Source organism: Vidua macroura, chromosome 9, assembly GCF_024509145.1.
Source record: "Vidua macroura isolate BioBank_ID:100142 chromosome 9, ASM2450914v1, whole genome shotgun sequence".
In the NCBI taxonomy this organism is placed as follows: Eukaryota; Metazoa; Chordata; class Aves; order Passeriformes; family Viduidae; genus Vidua; species Vidua macroura.
In genome coordinates, this window is record NC_071579.1 from 14,713,266 (window position 1) to 14,729,396 (window position 16,131).

A 16,131-nucleotide genomic window follows, 5' to 3' on the forward strand; every position below is an offset into this window, starting at 1 on the left:
ACTTTTCTGTTAATTGTGATAGAATTGCTGGCATGCCTAAATTGCAAGACTGATTGTGGTGCTGTAGTGAGGCAATCCATTTCCTCTGGGTTTGTAGTTTTTAATTGAGAATATTTTCTTAAATTTTCAATTAATGCATTTTAGTTAGGTTATATTGTATCATAGGTTGTTTATAAATGTTATTCTTAAATTTAATCAATGTTTTCAATGCAAACAAATGGTAGATTTGTGATCGTGATATTGATATATTGAACAGAGTGGCGTTTGTAAGATGTGCATAGATGATGAAGGCATTTTGGGAGAAAAACATCTTTGACTAAACTTGTGAAGTGTATCTTTCCTGAAGTGAGCCCAGAGGAGTTTTGTTGGCATTAAGATAAAAAGACAACAAGTATTTCATATTTTGGAAAGGTAATTTACACAGGACAAGAATCATGCCACATAAAACTGATTTCTGATCTCGTAAAAAGCCTAGAAAGGATACTTGATATAAGTAAAAAAATCTGTAACACTTCTGGGAGAATAGTGCAGGCGAAAGAAGATTATTGTGTACAGGACAAGCCATAATAAAAGCTGTCAGTTCTGTCAACCTTTCTGTCTACGGTCTATAGAGGATTAAAAGGATATTGAACATTGTGTAACAGCTGTCTCTTATGTGAAAGGGATCACTGTTGTGGTGAACATAAATGTACCCATTTAAAAAGCTCCATAAGGCGAGGTGTGGCTGGGCCACAAGTGGCTGCTTTGGCAGGTAAAGTGCTGCTTTCAAGGACTTGAAGAGCACAGTGCGCGGTCTATCAGGTACTATCAGTGTTTTATCAACAAGTGGGTTTCTTGTGTGTCTTTTACACTACCTGCATAGTATGGCTACTATCAAGTTTATTGTCATAAGCAGGAAACTATATTGTGTTCCTATGATGTTGAGAAAATACTAATTAATATGTAGCGTGAAATTTAATCAAGTGTTAACAGAAAAGTTGCAGATTGACTTTAAGTATTTGGTTTTTGTGACTCTAAAAACTTTTAAGATTTAAATAAAAATATTTTTTGCCAACAATATAACCTTTAATTAGACAGTTAATTTTTCTGTGACAATTTAATGAATTTTGAATGTTGATTAATACTGTTGAAAACACAGCAATTTCATAATGCTTACTATGAAACAAGAAAAAGGAGACCATGCTTAGAATTAACATTGCTGTAATGGATGGTTGAAATTACTTTCACCATCAATATAAAAAAAATTGATTTCTAATATGTCAAAAAGATGAAACCGTTTTTCTGATTTGGCATCAGCTGATATACATGCTTTGTGCTACAGTATTCTGTAAGCGGAACTGTATTTTCTATTTTTAATCCCTTTAACTTATATAACAGCTTTATTCATCAACATTATGAATTGGAGAAATGCAATTAAAGTAATATATACAAGTTATATACATGAAGTGGGTGAAAGGCATATTGGAAAATGATTGGTGAAAAATTCTATGTCCCAGTAAGATGACAGGAGGAATTGAAGGAGAATATAACTTCCCATGAACTGTCTTGGAGCAGACTGCTCCCCACAGTGCAGTGCAGACAGAGCCTGGCTGTGTTCCCACTGCTGAGCAAGGGGTTAAGAGGAAATCCCACCAACCTGCTTTTCCTCTGCTAGGCTCCATTTGTGTGTCTGATCACAGCCCAAGATAGCTCTGTCTAAAGTATGCAGAAGACATGCCATTAAGCAATGACAGTTTTAGTGCAGAAATGGAGGTTTTTGAAGGGCTGAATGGTAGTTGACAACAGCTCAGAAGATGGACTGTGAAGTGACTGGTGCACACTCTCCTACACCACTGTCATTGACACCTGATGACAGACAGTGGCTCCTTTATTATATTATCAACATTGTCCATTAAAATGAAGTTATGATGAAAGATGATAAAAAGTTACAGGACAGAGAAGTGGAAAAGTTTCAGATGAATGGGGAAGAAAGACTACAGAAAACAGGAAGACAGCCAAGCAGAAGCAAAGAAGAGAGGAGAGTTCCTGCACTCAAAGGGGATTCAGAAGTAGATGAGAAAAGAATTATGTCTGTATAGAGAGCCAAAGAAGAAAAGAGAAAATGAGGCATTGATGAATAGAATGATTTGGAGCCTATGTCCATATGATTCACCACCTCTTAAGTGTCCAAAAATAACCTTGTCTATAAGTGCCATTATTCTGCACTAGGGTAGGAGGTTTTTGTGTCTGAAGACTAAAGTTTCAACTCTGATCATTTCTTCTTTTAGATAAAAAGCACCTCCCTTATGAGTCCTGTAACTGCCAGCAGCAATGCCACGTCTGTCTAATGCTGTAGAGTGCCTCTATTTAAAATTTGCTTCCTCTAGTCATGTGAACTTACAGACAGAGAAGTAGTGCCACTTTTTATGGCTCTACAGAAGGCTTACAGGACTTCAGGGGACTGAAGAGGCAACAGCAACAGTGTGGGAGTCTTTCCTTCTTTCTTTAGTTATGAACTAGTATTGTCAATTTACATGATACTGAATGTTTTGTTTCTTACAGCTCCTGTACACTGCTAACAGGCCTGGCATTTCTCACAAATAGAATTTTCCACATGTCATTCTACAATATAACATAAAAGACTGCTGCCTTTCACCCAGTATTAAATATCCAGGACCAGGATATCTGCTTGTCTGTATTGCTGTGTTTTGTACAGTTTCTGGTGCCCTTTATACTAGAGGTGTTTCTTGGCAATTAGATTTGTTTTTCCTTTGTTTTTTTGTAGTCCAAAATTGTTTTCACAGTTTATTCTAATTTAAGATTCTGTTCTCTTTGCCACATTGTACTTACACAACAGAGTTCTTGGCCTTGCATGTGAGAATTCCTTTCTCTGTTTCTTGACTTTGAATATTCCTGTATTATTTGTCTTTGGTACTCATCAAACCCTTGTACCATTTAAGTAGTGGATCTTTATCCTAGCATCCCTTATCTTTATTAAATGAGTCTGTATATGTCCAAATCTCAGTTTAGGTTTGTCCTTGACCGTCTTTCAGTACAGCAAGAAGCAAGACTGAATGGGGAGAAGAAAGGCTAAATTCTACAGGATTAGCCATAAGTAATTAAAGGATTGAACTTTAAGAGAAAAATCTATGTAACGCTCTTGACTTCGGCCATCAAAGGCAAGGGGCATTCAACTTGGGATTTAGATTTACTTGGAAATAATAGATTCATTTCTTCCTGACATGCAGCTTTCTTATTTCAGTGCTTACTGTCCCCAGCTCAGTGTTTAGAATGGTACAAGAGACTTGGAACCAAGAAGAGCCTGGTTGGGTCAAAGTTGGGTCTCCTGTTCAAACTGACCTCTTATTTACTGGGTGCAATTAGCTCTACCATTCTCTCAAAGTTAATTGACCAGCGCCTCAGAGAGTACATACAGACCTTCATCGGTGCTATTTCTCTGAGTAGTGGATAAAGTTTTAGAAACTTCTGCAAGTACTAGAGCTGGAAGCATTTTTTCAAAATGACTGTTTATGTCCTGCAGGAATGAATTAGGGTTCACTTTGCTTCTAAACCTCTGCCAACAGTAACCATAAGAAAAGTTATTTGCTCTGTTTTGTGATACATGAAGATTTGATGGGTTATCAGCTACAATTTGTTGAGGAATACTACTCCGGATTATCTGTTTCACCCCCGCTCTTTCAGCATTCATGTGGTTGCACTTCAGGTGATGTTATTGCCAGTTACATAGACAATTGTTTGCTGCATTTTTAGGTAACAATACAACTAAATTGTCCTTCTTTGTTTTGAAGCAGAAGTGTGTTAAGAGCTGGCCTATGCCTGGAAATGCCTGGAAATGGGACTGATGGTGATATTTTAACTTTAAAATAAAATATTGGGTAGTTTTTCAATAACTGTACAAAAAAAAAAGCTATTAACTGAAAATTATCTTGGCTATGACTTCCTTTTCTGCAGTGCAAAGACTGTGGTATTGCCTTTTATGTGGAAATTAATGTGCATGTGAAGTGAATGTGGTGTCTTTTAAGATTCACAACAGTCTATATGTTACTAAAGGAGATGCTGTTCCATGAACAGTGGGAGAAAATTCATAATATAGGGTGTTTTCTGATAGTTAGTAGGATCTTTCCTATATTTTTACTAAGGAATGCTAAGATATATATTCTCAGATTATCACAAATCTGTAGATAGTCCAGAATGTTGGGTTTTTTTGTGTGTTTTTTTTTTTTGTTTTTTTTAAGTAATGACCATGCCACTCTTTATTTAATTTGCTAGGAGCTAACAGGTGAATTAGAAATATTTAATCAAGATTTCTAATTTGTTTACAATATTTTGAAACAAAATCATAATAATAAAATAACCTTGTAAAATGAAAGGTGGGATTTCTCAGGGTGGGGGGACAGTTGAAGAAGAAAAAAAAGGAAGTATAATGCTTAATAATTCTCCATCGGGGTATATGCATGTGGAACTGAAGCTCATGGTAATTGTTGGTGTGTTCCCTTAACCAGGGTATTTTGTCTGTGATTTTTGAAAGGATCAATCACTTGTAGCAATTTTTTGTAAAAACTTTCTGGTGTGTGACTCTACTACTTTATTTATTCTTTTTGCCTGATTTGCCAGAACATGATACTTTTGCTCCTCTGTACAGTAAATGCACTCTGTGATATCTGTGATGGCATGGTCAAAGGATAATTTATTGTCAGATAGAAAAATAGGTCAAGACTAATGTCACTTGATGATCAACCCCCCAAGTTTAATAAAACACCTCACCAGCATGCACTGAGCACAGTGCTCGATGATACAGTACCTTACAGTACCTAGCTATAGCAGGCATGTAATTACTGAGCTGTCATGGTGATAAGTGGGATTAATGGCAGCCTGGTGCACTTTAGTCTGCAGAGTGCCTGGAAGATGGTATTATTATAAGAGAAAGTCTGGACTGGCATATTCATGGCACCCTCCCCTCCTCCCCAAAGCTCACATTCAAATTTGCGTTACCTGCCCCTCCCAGCAGCTGACATTTTCAACAGCTGTTATTTGTGAAGCAGCTCAAAAATCAAAAGAGAAATAATTTGGTAAAGATGCTTGCTAGTCTGAACAAGTAATCTGGACACATCTTATCCTGCCAGGTGCCATGCGATTTTGACATGAGATTGTTCTATATATAATCCACAGAGTGTATTTCATGTTCAGTGCTTCCTCTGATTTTGAATACAGGACTGTTGTATTTTGAAGAAGGCCTCACTGAGGAAATCGAAGAGTAAAAAGTCAAAATGGAATTTGTCTTTTTTAATTGCACGATTTTTGAGTTCTGTTATTTCCTTTTTGCCTTCACAGGCAAACTGCTTATCTGAGTCCTCATAGTGGTGTTATTTTGTCTAGCACATCTCCTTTTTTGCTGGCTTCTAGTACTAGAACTTTTTTTCAGAAAAGAGAAATTCTTGTCTGCTTAGAATGCTAAAAGCATCCTTTTGACTCAATGTTCTGGCCACAATCTTTTGAGGTCCCCCTGTCCCACCTTTCCTTGTTAAGGCCTTTTTAACATGTACCTGTCACAGGTAATGCTGGGCAGTGTTATCTTCAGCTGTCAGATAATCGGCAGCTAAACCTGCTGATGCTTTTCTGACATCCCACCTAGCTGAACTGGTAACCCAGTGTGGTGTTGAACTCAGGTTTGGCTTTTGTAGGTTTCCCATCTTTTGCAGCCTGTGAGCCCTGTTTACTTTAAGTATATCCTCTGGGGTCTTTTTTCCATGACTAGTCTTGTGAGAAAATCCAAACAGCCTCTACCACATGTGCCTTCAAATTTTGCTGGTGCCATATCGTCCGCAATACCCAACTAGATGATAATGAATAATAAGATGAAAGGTTAATTCATCTTTTACTTAACTAGCTTTCCCTTCTCTCATATTCCACCCTTAACTGTAAAAATGACAACAAAAAAACCCTGATGTGTGTGATTGACAAAGTCAGAACAGTGTTTTGCTGCAAGTATTCCAATCATTTATTTCCTTTTAATGTGCTCTTAATTTCTTTGTATATAGTCCACTGGCCTCTTGCAGCTTTTCTGTTTTAAAATATGCTGTCCCAGCCAGTTCCACAGTCTTGTCACCTAGCACTGAATAACAATAATTAAGGTAGACTTGTGGAACTTACTTAAGTATCTGGGCTCAAATAGTACCTAAAACCCAAATTTTATTTCATTTTCCATACATTGTTAAACCCACAATTTGCATTAATTCTGACTGTTACTAAAGCAGTATCAAAAGAGCATCTGGAATAACCTAATTAATTCTGAGACAAGTAGTGAGGCATTTGACCTGTGATAATCACTGATCTATAAAACCAAGGCTGTATACTAATACCTTTGTGCCTAATAGAGAACCATTTTACTCCTTCAGCTGACATTTATCTTTTTTTTAGGTTTGCTTAATGCAAGTTGTGTAGACTGTCCTGAGGACTTAATCCTTAGATGGGACTGGTACAAGCAACCAGATCATCACACCCCCATGTATGACTATGCAGAAACAGAAAAGCAAACTTTATTACATAGGATGCTTTGTCACCTTATTGCTTATTTAGGTTTTGTCATTATAAATGACAGGAAGAAGATTTTAGGGATTTTGGTTGGGAGTATGTATAAGACTACTGAATTGTTTTCAGAAGTCACAGACTTATCACAGGAAATTCATAGAAAAGTGACTTGAAAATTCATCAGCTTTGGACATACAGTAAAAAGTGATTCCTTCTTTTGTGGAAATACTGTTGCTTTTGTATGTCTGATGGTCCAACATTCAGCATTTAATCCATAATGAGACTTCCAGAACTTAGTTAATAAATTTTGGTTCACAGCACAGATTTTTTCACATAGAAAAATGAACTGGTCAGGAGTTTAGCAATCATGGATTCCAGGGAAAAAATTACCTCTATGTAATATGAGGGTTTCCTAATACTTCGACAGGTGTTGTCTGTGTGCTTGTAAATGCCTTCCTATGTAAAATGCAGTCAGCAAAACATAACTAATCTCTGATGACAGTCAATAATGATCATGTAGCGTTTTGAGGTTTTAAATAGAAATTCTGTGTTATGCATTATTGCTTTGTGACTTGTCTTTTAGCATGCTAACTTGAAAACCTTATGCTTTGGCAGCACTTATATTCCATGTCTCCTTGACACATTTTCTTTTATTCCTGTAGGTGCTTAAAGTGTGCAGATGCCCCCTGTCAGAAGAGTTGCCCAACTAATCTGGACATCAAGTCATTCATCACAAGTATTGCAAACAAGGTAAAGTTGGGCTTGCAGTTGTACATGGCAAGAGATAACAGCAGTTACTTGCAAATTTTGTGGGTTAGATTGCATTTTGAGGCTTATCTTTGTAAAGTCTTCAAAATAAAGTGTTTAGAACAGACATTTTGAAGTTTGAGTCAGCTAATTTTGATTATTTTTACTTCTGTTCTGTGCCCGTGCAGATAGTGTATACTGCAGATCTATTTCTTCAAGTCATTTTTTCTATAAAGTTTTTGGTTTCAATGGTTTTCAAATACAGCGGTATTCAAAAACCTGAGCATTATAAAGTCATTATTTAACCTTGCTTCTACTTGAGGTATTACAGTTACAAATCTCTCCTTTCATTTTCCTTTCATTAAAGCTGTATGTGGGGGATGTTGGTGGTTTTCTATTTTTCTTTTTTAGAAGTTATTATAATTTAAATTTCCTATGAGCAGAAATTTGGTATAAAAATTATAATCTCAAGGAATATTATCTTGTTCTTTATAGTAAGAGGCTCTGTTTAATACAAGTGTAGTCATTCACTGGGACTGTTAATAACATACTACAAGAATAAATGGGCCCCCCTCTTTGGAGGTACTGTACCTTTTCTTAATAGGCTACTATACGATGATCATAATGAAACCTTAAAAACATTATTCTGAATTGTGGTTTACAAATTACTTTTAATGGTCATAAAAAGGAATAAAAGTTACTGCAAAGCTGGAGTGAATTATTAGGACATCTGGGATAGCCTAGAGATGACTGGATATTGGTTGCCCCATACCTTTTAAAGCTTACTTCATATCTGTGGAATCATCAGCTGCCATGTGACTTACATCTGTATAGTGAACCCAACTAGACTCATAATCTACTGAGGGTGCTGTAAAGATTGTCTGTCTGCTTTTTACTCTCTAACATTTCTCACTGTTACATGCATTTGAAAGGGCCAACACAGGTAATGCTGTGGGAAGTGAGTGGGCAACAGCAGCACTTCCACGTGCTTGTACTGCACAACAGCCACACTGCTTGTACTAAACTGGGTGGTATGGAGAAGACACCAGTAAACCCTGCACCTTATCAAGAAACATTAGGATAAGAGGAGATATTAAAACATGTGTATCAATTATCATGTAACTGCATGTTGCTGTGGTTTGCAGTAATTGGCATTATGCCCAGTATATGCATATAGGCTGTTTTCATATATAATCTGTATCCTGTCACTGCTGCATTTATTTTCATGAATGGAGGCATCTGTTTGCAACCACAGTATAGTTTGTGGCATATTGCTGCTTTTTACCTCTTCAGGCATCGTGAAGCAGGCAAACAGAGCAGAGAAGGTACAAGGCAGTAATGGAACTGCTATTCTCTCATCTGCCTGTATCAGGCAGCAGTACCAGGGAAGTCATTCTTCCCCTGTCCTCGGCACTGGTGAGGCCACACCTTGAGTGCTGTGTCCAGTTCTGGCCCCTCTGTTTGGGAAGGACGTTGAGATGCTTGAGCGTGTCCAGAGGAGGCAACGAGGCTGGTGAGGGGCTTGGAACACAAACCTTGTGAGGAATGACTGAGGGAGCTGGGGGTGTTTAGCCAGGATAAAAGAAGACTCACAGGTGACTTTATCACTCTCTGCAGCTCCCTGAAAGGAGGTTGTAGCCAGGTGGGGGTTGGTCTCTTTCACCAGGGAGCAGCTGGCAGAATGAGAGGACACAGTCTAAAGCTGCACCAAGGTAAATACAGGTTGGATATTAGGAAAAAAGTTTTTTATGGAAGGAGTGATAAAGTACTGGAGTTATCTGCCTGGGGAGGTGGTGGAATCACCATCCCTGGATGTGTTTAAAAAAAGTTTGGATGTGGCACTCGATGCCATGGTTTAGTTGAGGTGTTTGGGCATGGGTTGGACTTGATGATCTTGAAGGTCTCTTCCAACCTAGTTCCTGTGACGCTGTGTGATTCTGTGATCATAGTGCTGTAGTTTGTTTAGGAAACGTAAAGCAAATTTTATGGAAGTATTTTACCAGGATGGTCTTTTCTTATGGAGGATTCATTATGCTGCTTTGAGTAGGATAGGGTGATATGTTGTTGAGGAAAGGAAAGGGGCCTAGTTATCAAAATATAAAGCTGGGAATAAGCAACCAAGGGATATGGATTGAAGCCTGCAACAGAGGAAAAGAACTAACACCAGCAGCATCCTGATACAATAAATTTGGTGGGTCTCTTAGACTCTGACAACCTCTAAAATATGATGCCCCTTTGTAACTTGATGGAAAGGGTAAGTTATTTTAAAGGCAGATTAATTTTGAATTTCTGTGTTTCTGTTACAGAGCAGACACAATAAAAATAGGGTGACTGCAGAGCTTTGAGAGTTATGTTTTGGCAATGCCATACTGGAATAATATTAGTAAACTGCCTTGAAGGTTTGAAGTAGTCTTTGCCTTGCTGAAGCCAATGAGTACATGCTTACTGATTCTAATAGGGCCAGATTTAACCTGTCAGATGGTCAGTGAGGTGGATCAACCCTACAGAATTTGGGTTGTTTGATGATGACCTTTGAATCCTCCTGGAAGCTGCAGATGCGTGATAAGATACTGGCTTTGCCCTGAGCAGGTGACCTGATCACTCGGTGTTTTATCAGAATATCTTGGTCTAGAAAAGAATTGCAGCTTACTACTGTTCTCTCAGTAGATAGAACTTTCTTTGTGAAGAACCCAAAGTATCTTAGATTACTGAAATGTAATCATAGCATGTCCTTTTGGACCCTATGCCTGCCTATCAATATATTCTGTATCCACTCTAAAACTTACGATAAAAGGTGTAACACAGCTTTAGTAACTGCTTTTACCTCAAGTTTATGTCTGGTTGTTGTGTAAGCAGCAGGAAACATTCACACAGAGGAAGTTTTGAAAAGTTGGATATGGTTTCTGCTGTTCAAAACGTTGGGATGGAAAATTGCATGCCTAAATCAGTACTGCTTCTGTTAATTCAAGTTTGAAGTGTGAGTTTACATAACAGTCTTGCGCTCTTCTTTCTCTCCTTACCCTGTAAGAAGAAGTCTTACATGGCATGATTGTGGAAGCATTTCTCTCAGCAGCTCTAATGCTGACTTTAAAACTAAATAGCCAGAAAACCAAACCAAAAGAATAAACCTCCCAAAATCAGAAGTTAGTAAAGCCCTCAGGGGGACATGCTTAGCAAGTGGCTGAATTCATGGGCTGAGAAACAAGGCTAAAGAGTCCTGCATGCCCATGGCAGGAGGTTTGGAACTAGATGATCTTCAAATTCCCCTTCCAACCTAAACCAGTCTATGATTCTGTATTTGTAGCCTCCATGTCACTGGCTATGCCTCCTATAATTCATATCCCAAGCAACCTAAGGAAACTTAACAGTGCAGAGGGAACCCAGCCTTGACTTGATGGCTGCAGTCTGCTGGGCTGAATTTTCCTTTTGATGTATTAATTTGTGATACCTTTGCTATAAAATATCTCTTATAACAAATTCTATTATTTAGAGAAATTACAGGAAATTCCTATGGTTTACTTTATTAATGGAATCATTTTATAGTTGTAGGTATGTACTGCTGTTTTTACAGTACTGCATTTTGAAACTCCTTTTTTTCTCTCAAAGGTACAAGGTGGAAATTGAGAGGGGGGTACCAAAAGTTGAAATGATTCACCTGAAATCATGCCCTCGTAGAATTTGTGTAAGAGCCTGCTGCCATGGCTGCTCCTGTGGCATCTTCTGCTCTCTTTCATTCTGCTACTGTGGTGGTACCTGCACCATGAGCTTTTAGAACAGATAGAGGACAAGGATATTGTGCTTTTGAATGCTAAAACATATCATTTATAATGTTGATATTTTTTAATGGAACCAGACAGTAATTTTTCACTTTGTTATGCATTTTGCTAAACTTCTATTGAAATAATAAGTTAGATATTTTCATTCAGCAGTCTGAATATTCAGCTTAATGAAAATTTCTGTATTATTGTCACTGAAGTTCTTGCTTAAGATGATCAAGGATATTTTGCATGTCATTGTATATTGTTTTCAATATGATAAATTTGTTTTTGCTATTTTCATCTTACAAATAAACTTCCACTTCTAATCCAAAAGCTTATAAATATGTATGAGAGCTTCTAGAAGAAATAAATAGGTGAAACATAGAACATTCAAGTGTTTGAGGTCAATAGATTCAGGGAATTGGGTACATTTTCTAGACTTACTGAAGATCTGTGTCTGAATCTCTCATCACCCACTTGAGAAACTTGCTTCAGCTAGTTACCCTTCTACTTGTTTAGAGAAGATTGTGTTCAATAAATTCCCTGTCCTTATCCTTGTGTAAGCAGTATTTCACACAGGTATTTATTTAAACATGATTAATTATTAATATAGGCTATTTAGACAGCAGTAAACTGAAAATGAGTAACTTTGTCAGGTATTAAAAAGCTCTGTTGTATGTGGTTTGTTTTGTTGGGAAATGGCTCTAGCAATCATAAAGGGTCAGGGATTCTTGTTCTCTTAAGCCTGAGGCTTTTTAGATATTTACAGACCATGTACAATGTAGCTGTTCTGGCTGTTCTGCCGTTAGACCTGAGCTCTGCAGTAGAAGAGGGACAAGGGAGGAGGGTTGTTCCTGGGTTGAGAGGGTAATTGAATTGCCAGACTCAATGAGCCTTGAGCCTCTTTGAGAGCAAGGATGTCACTTAGGCTGTATTGTGTTAGCTGCTGTGACTCAGGAGAGTTTAGGCCACAACTTCCATTCTCTTTTTCCATACAAACTGGATTACAACTCCACTTTATAAAGGTACAATTTATTCCATTGTGTCTTCCCAGTTCGAGTTTCTCAGTTCATAAAGACCGCTTGCAATTGTGTCTCTCAGAGATCAGACTTCAGATTCACCAGGCACACGTTACTATTTTTGTTTCCAAACATCAGGAGATGGCAAACAAGAATTCTGACTTCCAGCTGTCCTCTTTAAATACCACCACATTGCAAAACCTGTATTCCTTGCTTTGTAATGAACAAGTGCTGTTTTAGTTATTTATTTATTTAAAAAGAAAAAAAATCGACTAAAGAAAGTCCAAACATGTTCAGCTGCTGCAGGAGAAGCTTTGCCCCTCAGCCCTGAATTAGTACCAGGAATGATTTTAGGATTTTATGCCCTCCTTTCCCTGTGTTGCTATGTCAAAGCAAGAAGGAATTTGTAAAATGGAGCTTTAGCACTTGTCATCCTTTAGGACTGGCACAAGCAAAAGTTTTGCAGCAGCAGAAAATCCTACAATTTCCCAGAAGCATCTCTCAGCCTGAACACTTGTAGGGCGTGCAGCTTTTCTCCTGTTCAGCAAAACCGTGCCAGAGAAGCAGCCCTTTAGAAAGCAGCAGCTCCTCACATGCTTTACCTTTGAACTGCTCAGTGAGAGTCTTGGAGCTCTTTGTTGTCGGATGCCTTTATGGTCTGAGTAGTAGCATTGAAAAACAACTGTTGGTGCTCATGGGGATATCAACTTTTGTTACACAGCACAGGCAGAAGGAATGAGTGACTCAGCCTTTACAGTCTCAGTCTGTAATGAAGAACTGGGGGTACAGAAGTATCTTTTTTGTTATCTGTACTCATAGAACTCATTTGTTGCTGTAGCCCTCTGTGACTAGCTCTCACAATTTTATTTCAAGCCATGCATTATTACAATGATTCCTGACATTGACTCTACAGTTTCTTCTGTCTTCAGAAAGACAATCTTCTCCCATATCCCTTAAAAATAAAGATAAGCTGGTTTGCACTGACACATCAACTCTTTTTAACAGACTATATGGAGGACAACATTAGAAAAATAATAACAACAAAGAACCCAGTGCCCCCCCAGAAATCCCAAACCAAATGAAAATCCCACATTGGAAAACAAACTCAAAAAACAACCCAATCCCCAAAATCAGCAAAGCTATGCTGCTCTCTGGATGAAAGGTAAAAGGTTGTCCCTGGGCTGTGCAGAACACTGGGAGGCAAATGGAGGAGGGAGAAATTAATGTCAGGAACAGGACAGAGAAACTTGTGGAACACAGGGGAAAGTTTTAGGAATTCAGAGGAATCTTTCAGTTTAAATGAAACCAAAGAAAATTCGTGTGGGATTTTCAAGAATGAAATTCTGTTTTTTCAAAGGAGAAATCAGAGAGGGAACAAACTGGAAGAGAGAGAAGGACACTAAGGGATAAGAGTAAATCTGAATTTTGGGAGATTGAGAAGGAAAACGTCTTTGTGGTCATACACTAGAAATAAGAAAAATGAAAAGTGGACAGAGGAAAGCAAGATACAAAAAGTTGTGGAATTGCTAAGAGAAAATAAATGAAGAGAAAGAATTGCCACAGAGAAAGCGTGTTGAGAGACATAGGATTATGACAGGTGAGAAAAACAGAATGATGGGTTTTTTTCTGTGCCAGAGCAACTCTGACTAAATTAACAAAAGACATCTATATGGCATTGCAAAGACTGTAGAAATGACGAGTCACAGTTCATATGTAAAATACTGTAGGTGGGGTACTGTTAATACAATGAAGGATTGTGGAAGTCAGGAAGCTGCTAGGTGATTGGTAATAATTATATACAGATATTAATCACAATTAATCTTTAAATACTACTTTGAGGCCCCAGGTTTTTCAAAAGTGCTGTTTTATTCAGCTTTCTCTGTTAATCGTAGTATATTTCAGGTCACTAAATAAAATAGTAAGGAAAAGAAGAATTTAAAAGAAAAATTAGGCATGATGTTAAATTGATGCACATGAAACAGTGACTTTTCTTGAGATGTCTGTTTGTACTTAGTGTAATGGAATGGCTGACAGCTGGTTTCAGTCGCCGTAGTGTAATTATGTAGAATAGACTTTTGCGATGACACTATGTCAATTAAGGAATCTCTCACATTCTAGACTACAAAGGACAAAATGACAGTACAAGATATTTCTTCCGTTCTTTTTCATAAAAAGATAGTGACACTGTGTGAAATTACAGTCCTGTTATGATGACACAAGTCAAATGATGTGAAAGATTTCTGGATTGATTAAAAATCATCAGCATTATAATATAGAATATGTATGATTTGATAAGTTGCTGTTATGTTTTGTTCATTCTTCTTTGGGAGATGTTTGGGGGGGCTGACAGACTGAGGGCGTTTCTTGTTATATTTGAACTGGTGTGTGTCAGTGTGAAAAATGCTCCTTATATAACAACATACTTTAAAAAGTGACTCTTCGGTCTGTTGAAATGTTTTAATCCAATACATCTTGAGTAAATTTTAAAGCTATTTCAGAACATGAACTAGAATAGGAGGTAGTGATATTTTTCCATATATTTTGCTATATCTCCCTTTTTTAAACTTAAATCCAGATGAAAAAGAAATTGACTGTTTTCTTCTTTCCTTTTAAAGTATTCACATTGTCTCCAAATTCTGATAAAGTCAGTGTATTAATTTTTATTACATAAAGCATAGTAATGCATATTCTTCAGGTTTTTTAGAAAACTACAATATCAAAACATCCTGATGCATAATGAATTTATTTAAAAAGCTCTTGAATTGAATTGAAAGAAAGGATGCTATAAGCATTTCCTGATAGTAAATGCAATTTCTTCTGGTCTCTCAGTATTGATCCTGTGTGTTTTAATAGATTTTTTTCAAGTAAAAAACAGTCTAATTTGCATGCAAATTATATAATGCTTCCAAATGATACATGTGGAGATCTTCTTCTGCCTGTTTTCCTCTGATTATTGATATCTGTTTAAGGCTTCTTTTTGTTCCCTATGTTAGCAATGTAGTAGTTATTGACATTTTGATGTAGGAAACCACAAAACATCTTATCCAGTTAGATTTTTTTTTCCTGTGCATTTCCATGGAAATAAATTATTCTATGAACAAAGGCAGGAGCAGACATTTATCTCATTAAAAAATTCAGAAACATTCTAGTTTTAGACTAGCTTCCTCTGTGAAGTCTGTAAGAAACTGGCCAACAGAGTCATCTTATTGTTTAAACATCTACAAAAATTACTCCAAGCTGTTAAGGTAGCTTGCATTATTCCATGTACTGAAGTAACTGTGTCATTTTAATGAAGCCAGCCTCCCTTTAATTATGATCCTTTCTCATGTACAGCATGTGCGTGGTTACAGCCTGAATCTCTGTCTGCATCTCTGCATGTCTGTTTTATGTGCAGCCTGATACACACTAGTTTTGTGAAATGAAGTCATCAGTATTTTTTTTTAAATGTGAATATTCTAATGTCATTGATAAATATAATGATCATTAATACATGTTTTCAGCTTAAAAATGATAAAGCTGCATAAGCAAAATATATTTGTGTAACTAAACATTTAAGATACTATACACATACTACAAACTCTCGTTTATTACTGTCCTACCATGCTTTGTAGTTTTGTAACACAGTCTGCATAACACCACTCAGTGTAACTTATTAGACTTACTGCATTCATCTGTCAGGTTTTGTCAAGTATTGTAAAACATTTTTCTAATTTTTTGGTGTGTTAGATAATTGCACAGTAAAGATAAGATAAATGATTATACAGAATAGAAGGACAAAGAGATGAAGCAACTCAGAGCCAGACACATGAAGCCCTGCCCAGAGCCCAGCCTCCACACTGCACTGTGCCCTGGCAGGCAGGAGCTTTGCAGGTGGACTTGCTCTCGAGCCACTGCACAGCTGTGGTAGCAGCACATGGCAATATCCTTTCACTGGTAGAGTGGCAATGGGAACAGTGCTTACACTGATCTTCAGGAAGGTAGAAGAGGAGAATAAGTGAGCTGTGGCTCTTCGGAGAGAACGTTGTAAGTTTACCTATGGTAAAATTAGCACAGAGTAATTATGTTTTGGCAGACCATGA

At 37.3% G+C, this 16,131-nt stretch overlaps 1 protein-coding gene across 2 annotated transcripts in view; it reads left to right on the forward strand.

Moving 5' to 3' along the window:
* Positions 1-16,131, forward strand: part of DPYD (dihydropyrimidine dehydrogenase) — a 339,310-nt gene that overhangs the window by 86,192 nt on the left and 236,987 nt on the right. For both annotated transcript variants that reach the window (XM_053985511.1, XM_053985512.1), the window contains exon 4: positions 7,191-7,278. In XM_053985511.1, coding sequence (XP_053841486.1) covers positions 7,191-7,278 — 88 coding nt within the window. The remainder of the gene's footprint in view (positions 1-7,190; positions 7,279-16,131) is intronic.